The sequence below is a fragment of the Dunckerocampus dactyliophorus genome, chromosome 16 (assembly GCF_027744805.1).
Source record: "Dunckerocampus dactyliophorus isolate RoL2022-P2 chromosome 16, RoL_Ddac_1.1, whole genome shotgun sequence".
NCBI lineage: Eukaryota > Metazoa > Chordata > Actinopteri > Syngnathiformes > Syngnathidae > Dunckerocampus > Dunckerocampus dactyliophorus.
Window position 1 is genome coordinate 8,438,732 of NC_072834.1, and position 7,167 is coordinate 8,445,898.

A 7,167-nucleotide genomic window follows, 5' to 3' on the forward strand; every position below is an offset into this window, starting at 1 on the left:
GCCATGTCAGGGTGCCGCTCTCTTTTCTGCCGCGGGTCATTTTTAGACTTTGACGTGGACCTGTTAAAATGAGCGCTCGCAACGTAAGAAGGTGTGGCGTCCACTCCAGACGCTCCATTTCTGTCATGTAGAAAAGACATTTAAAGGACTATAATCGTTACAATGCTGGCTCACCTGGAGCTCCATCGTGTAACTTCCTCACAGGTAGGATACACTTGCATGGATGAGGGGCTTTGGTTAGCTCAGGCTGATTAAACAGAAAGCGATTAGGATTTGCATGACTGTGACGCAACGAATGGACGTGCACATAAAGCAGAAAACAAGCAGAACCTCACACTTGAGGCTGCAAGACAGGATATTGTTCAAAATCAACAGTACTCTTGTTCTGATTTACAGTAACTCCTGCATATTTTGTAGAAAACCTCACGAAAACCGCAGAACATTGTGAGCAGAACAAGTGACGCCTGACCTTTGACTTAAGCTCCCTCATCCATCCACAGGTGGGGTCTAGGGTTCTAGCTGTGACATAGCACAGCTGTCCATCATAGTCCAGCTGAATACCTCAGCTCCCTCAGTCATCCTGGGCAGGCTAGCTGTCAAAATCAATAGGACTCTTGTTCCATAAGTCATCGTTATTGTACTACACTGCTGATGGGGATGTCATGCAACTTCATGTCAAAAAACCCAAACCACCCCTTTAACCTCAGCAACCACCGTCCTTCTGGGTGGGATATCATTCAAAATCAACAGGGTTCTTGCTCTAGCTGTTGACATTTTGAGGACGAGCGAGGAAAATGCAACGAAAATGTAACGTCCTTTGACCTCAGCTTCCTCTGTCATCACGATTGCGACGTCCGCCAATATCAATAGAGTTCTTGCTCTGGCGCAACTCATTGAAATGTTTCGGGAGGCTGTCTGATGTGATCTTTGACCTGAGGTAACAGGTCATTTCAAATCAACTGTGATGCAGGACAGCAGGCCATAAGAGACCTTGGGCCTCATCCATCTTGAGTTATCTTTCAACAGAATATCTATTAATAGATCACAGCCAAAAGTCTGGAGACACTTTCATATGTTATTCAATGGGAAGATGTGTCAAAACCTTTGACGTGTAGCTAAAAAGTGACGGTGAGTGTAATGCCTTGTCATGTCTCCTCCGAATTAAAAAAAACAAAAGAAAAAAGATTGCACAACCTTACAACATTTTCACTTTGTTGTGTCCCGTCTGGCCTTTTAACAGATTTTATGTGAGCGTTACATCACTCCCATCTGGAACGGTTCTATTTGTTTAGGTATTTATTTATTTATCCGGGGATAAATTATTTGCCTGGGGAGGGCAAAAAAGGAGGGAGACGCTAAGCCGAAGAGGCAGGAGAGAGTACTGGTATATAAAAGGAGGTGTTTATCCCAACTTCCTGTTTTGTCTGAAACGCACCCCAGGTGACATGAGCGGCGTTGAAGGGTGCGCGTCTACTCTGGCAACGTCTCAGCCACAGGAGCACCGCTGTATCCCCACCAAGCCACAAAGCCTGGGGAGGATGTCTGACAAGGACGTGATAGTGCTGTCTAAACCCTCCCTGGACATGTCCCGGCAAAAGACCCGGACCCTGACCAGGCTGTACTGTAGGAGCGGAGGGCACCAACTGAGGATCTTGCCTGATGGGAGTGTGAACGGAGGCAGGCAGGACAATGACCCCTATGGTAACGTTCATTGTTATTTTTACTGTTAGGTAGTTGGTATCTGTACTAATGTGGGTTCCTTCCCGGTGCAACACTGACATACAGAACAATTGAAGGATGCGGGGGGGTCACTTTCATACATTTTGTACTTAAAAGATGCTAAAAGCAATTCAGTGTATGCTAAACTAGCTGAACAAAGCATTCACATCCTAGTTTATGTGTTATAGGTGACAAAGCAAATTAGTCTAATATTGAATAACATACAGAATTAATATTTGTTAAATTCATGTTATTTTAAGAATATGCAGCGGGCCATGCAAAACTAGACGCTTGCCGAAAATGGGCCGCACTTTAGACACCCCTGCTGTACATAAACTAACGATAAAAAACAAAACAGTGACCAAAAAAAAGCAGGAATTTTGCATAATTTGACTCAGGCAGCTAAGTCGACCCAGTCCCAGAAAATGACATTGAATTAAATTAAATGAGGCCGCACGGTGGCCAAGTGGTTAGCATGTTGGCCACACAGTCAGGGTGTTCCTGGGTTCGCTTGGGCATCCCCCCGTGCGTGCATGGCTTTTCTACGCATACCCCCACATCCCAAAAACATGCATGTTAGGTTAACCTGCGACTCTAAGTTGTCTTATTGTTATAAATGCAAGTGTGAAAAGTTGCCCTGCGATTGGCTGGTGACCAGTCCAGGGTGTACCCCACCTTTCGCCCAAAGTCAGCTGGGATAGGCTCCAGCACACCCCCACGACCCTAATGAGGATTAAGCAGCATTCTTGACATTAGCTATGTTAATTATTGCATAGATAAATTGGGACTACACAGATAATTAGATAACATTGACAATTGCTTTTAATACAACAGGAAAGCATCTGGTGTCAAACGTTTTGGCATGACAGGCCCCACCCCACCTCGACGAGGGCACTGATACTACTTCCTAAGGTGGAAAATTGCCAGCTCGACTTGGTCCTAACAGTCCGCGTTGGTATCGTTCACACAGAACAGTGGTACAAGTGGCGGGAAAGGAGTTAACAAATGCGTCAGAAATGAAATACCTCTAAAGAAGAAAAAGGCCTTCATAATAACCGATGATGCCGTGGGCTGATAAAAACACGAGCTGCCGGCCTCAAATGGCCCACGGGCCACACGTTAGACACCCCTATTGTAGGTGTAATGGGCAGGTGTCCCAATACATTTTATAAAGCATCTCACAAAACATAATTCGACTGGAAAAATGACATGTGGCCCAGTTTCTGCTTGTCACAGTACATATTGGAACTCATGTTTTCCTCAATGAACCGCAGCTCCCCCCACCCCCCCAGTGCCAGCAGCACTCATGCAGCCGTAGACCATGACGTCGTCACAGTTATTTGGCCGCTCGCTTGTGTTAGCAGCGATCTACAGTAGAAAACAATGGCTGAGTGTTGATTTACTTCCAGCGGATAATAAATCCGCACTGCTGTACAAGCTGTACACAGACTACTTTAAAACACAGCCAGGATTCAGCTGTTATAGAAGGGCTTGCTGAAATGTGAGGTGAGTATTTATCTTTCCAGAGCAAGCGTTGCGTCAAAGCTGATTTTTTTTTTTCCTGGAAAGTGAGTCATGCGGCAGCGACACTACGTCATGTGTCAAATACTCTACCTGTCGTGCAGACATCCTGAGGCTGACGGCTGTGAGTGCGGGCGTGGTGGTGGTGACGGGCGAAAACACAGGAAGATACCTGGCCATGAACACGAACGGAAGCCTGTATGGATCAGTGAGTAACATATATCACAGAGTATGAAGCCAATAGGATGCTATTTTCTAAGTTAAGAGTAAGTCATTCATTTCTGCATACACTGTGAGTAACTTGCTCACAAGCACAATAATAGTCAGTGAAGGTATCCTCCCTGTGTGGTGATTGCAGCTCACCCTCAACGATGAGTGTTACTTTCATGAGAACTACGAAGAGAACGATTACAACACGTACTGCTCCAAGAAATACAAATGGTACGTGGCGCTGAAGAGGAACGGCGAACCCAAACCGGGCCGGAAAACTGACAAGGGTCAGAAGGCCATCTTGTTCTTGCCGTTGTCGGCGGACGCCAGCAACGACGTCACTGACGGCGGCGTCTGTGTCTGCTCCCCGCCCGTGTTCCCGTGAAAAAGACCTTCAGGATTAGCTAGAAATTTGAAGTATAAAAATAATAGAGATTTAACCTAATGCATTTTCACCATTTTGACAATAACACAAAAATAACCACACAGCGGAAGCTTCAAAGTCAAACACTGCGGAAGTGGTATAATTTGGAGGTCAACCCAAATTTTCTGGACAATTTTCTCTCAAAAGGCAAACAAAACATCACCATATGCTGTGAAAGTGTGCTTTTCCTTGGCCTCTCTTTTTTTGCGTTTGTCATCCTATTGCAGAAAAAAATGTGATGATAACCATAGAAACGGAACTTGAACTACAGCCGACACAGGAAAGAGACTGGCTGCTTCGTACAATATGAGCCATAAAAACAAGTGTCAATTAAATGTACAGCCATATTGTTTTGAGCCATCCAGATGGTAACTAGCATTTAGCTAATAGTATCATGGCTAATGATGGCTAAAATGCCCACAGGTGTTTTCCTGTAGTTCTGTTTTCCTGTACAGTGCTTAACGTCACTTCACGCTTCTTATGACCGTTAAGAATTTGACGTAAAACTTTGCCTGTACTGTTAATGAAGGTTTTTTATTAAGGCTAAAGTTTGACCACAGAACAGATTAATTCACTTTAAAGTTAAAAAAAGAACTGCAAGTCAACCAGCGTCACGAAGACAAGTGTGTTCCACTTTGAAGGTTTTACTGGTTTTGTCTTAGTTAACCACATACCCACTCTTTCATGGCTTCTAGTATAAATTGGCAGTAAAGTCAATATATACTGTACCGTACGTCTACATTTGCTGCATACAGCTGCTTCTTCTGTATTCACTTCAATACAACAGACAGTAATTACACAATAACAGTACTGATAACGTCACAAAAATAGTTAGCATTCTATTTTGGGTGATACAGAGCTGTGCAATATTTATTTAAAAGTGGCAAAAAATTCCTGAGTAGCATTTTACTGTGACATTATAAAAATTCACTTTATTTTTAATATTAATTGTTGACTAATAATATTAACAGTTTTTTATATTTAATATATATTGTACTGTATGTGTACAGTATTTGAATAAATGAATGAAATCTGTGTGAGTGCAGTTTTTTTCCCTTTCTTCTTGACCACCAGAGGGCAGCATTGCTTTAGATTATATTGCAAGTGCCCCATTTCAACCTGATATGAAACTTGCAAGTCGGGTATGCTTTATGCTCATCAACCGATTTAGGCGAACACTAGTAGGTTGTTGTGGTGGTAAACAAATCACACACTTAGATAGGAAATAAAACCATCTTACATCCAAGCAGATTAGATAGAACCAGCGACACTGTGATCGTTTAAAGCAGGACAAACACACTTTAAGGTTTTATGCAGCTTTAAGGATCAGCTAATGAAAGATGGCTTCCCTTAGCTCTGTTTTTGTTCACCATAGGCTGATCAGTAATGTAAAGTTATTACAGATGATTGCATGCTGGGAGACGAGGAACGTGACCTCTGTTCACCCCTGCTAGGAATTCTTCACAGCACTTTTTGGAAGCGTAGCCTTTTTTTTTTTTTTATCGAATCCGCGCTTAATGTGGAACAGCTGAAAGAGAACACGGCCTCAAACTGCCAGGAAAAAAGATTGACGAGGAAACGCTGTGACATTGTTTAAAGATGGTTATAGTTTCCCATCAAAATGCACTTTAGATTATTTTTCAACGAGCGATGTTAACAATGCTCAGTTTTAATTGAAACAGACAGAATTGGAGGTAACAGTCATTATTAACTCTTTCAATACCAAAGACATATTTATGCGTCTTTTGCAGTAAGTTTTGGGTTTTTTTGCGCGAGAGGCAAAAATAGGTGATGACACAACTGCACACTAATGGATGCCACGTTTACGGTTTACAGATTTAAGCCATAAAAACGGCCACACGGTGGCAGAAGTGCATTTGACAAGAGTTCGGCTTGTGAATTTGGATGGAAAAAACACACAACAGCAAGGAGGAAGTGGAAGAACGTGGAGGAGTGTGGCATGCAGAAGGTTACGCATTGTAGGGAAATTTGAACGCATGCACAAGCGTGAAAATAGTTCATGGTGTTATATTTGTAAATAAATTATTTGTTATATTTATCAACCCTTTTTTTGTGTTGTCTATGTTTATACAGGGTTCCCTCGCTCTATCACGGTTCACCTTTTCGCAGATTTTGCTGATTTTTTATTACAGCGTATGAACGCTGTTACAGGCCGAGCCTGGCCCTTTAAGAAGAATTTCATTGTGAGAAGTTGAGTGTCTAACTCGTCCCTCTCTCATCTGTCTGCACCGCCCATTGTTTTCTGCGTCCTGATTGGCTGTAGACGATTGTCATTCAATCTCCTTTGCCATGTCTCCCGTGTCATCGCTAGCTTGCTAGCTTGTAAATGAATCTTCGGTTCGTCTGCAGCAATATGTTTCAACAAGGATACAAAAACGCTACAGCGCAGCGGAACGGCGCCAGGACGAGAAGGCACGGTCACAGGAATGAAATATAATATTTCTTGTGTTGATCATTAAAATTCGAACGACGTTTTGCACTTTTTTAAGAGTGTTTAAACAAGAGATAAATGTGAGAAATGTTTTTGCCTGTCTGAGTAAAGTGTATACAGTGTATGGTGAGAGGTGTTACAGCCTTAAAATGTATATAAAAACTGTTAAAAAAAAGTTGGCTACTTTGCGGATTACACTTATTTTGGGAACCTATCCCAGCGATAAACGAGGGAACACTGTAGTTGTTTGACATTTGAGCTGTCACACAAGTGAAAAAAAAAATGGTGTCAAAGTGAAAGTTATCCTTGAAATGTATCTTTTCACAAAAAGCTGTTTGCCTCCCTTTTTTAGTTGGGAACTGATATTTTCCTGAAACTTGCCTACTGTAAGTTCTACTGCTGATTACTAAAGAACGGAAAAAGGTAGAAACTAACTTTTCTGATGAAAACTAATTGATCTTTTGGCAGGTTCAATATAAATCTTACATATTGCTGTTAAAAATAAGTATTTATCAATAGACAATAAATATGAATGTGTACATTTTATATTATTATTATTACTAAATAAATCAGGTGATTGTATACAATCCACATATATATATATATACTCTATATGAAAACATTATTAATTATATATTAAATGATATATTTACAATATATATATATAAATATTCTATATATAATATATGTATTAAATAATACATTAAATGGATTAATGAAATGCATTTATATTAGTAAGAAAACATTTTTATTATTTATTATTATTATTACTATTACAGATTTTCTGGAAAACGACACCTATACAATACATATGCTATGACAATTCAGTTCTTGTTATAAA

General features: G+C 41.1%; 1 protein-coding gene across 1 annotated transcript; it reads left to right on the top strand.

Annotated features, from left to right (window-relative positions):
* Window positions 1–4,941, top strand: LOC129169329 (fibroblast growth factor 1-like). The gene is made up of 4 exons (XM_054755676.1): window positions 1–204; window positions 1,441–1,701; window positions 3,345–3,448; window positions 3,599–4,941. Exons 2-4 carry the CDS (start codon window positions 1,446–1,448, stop codon window positions 3,833–3,835), a joined length of 597 nt encoding a protein of 198 aa, XP_054611651.1. The 5' UTR covers window positions 1–204; window positions 1,441–1,445; the 3' UTR covers window positions 3,836–4,941.
* Window positions 4,942–7,167: the final 2,226 nt, after the last annotated feature.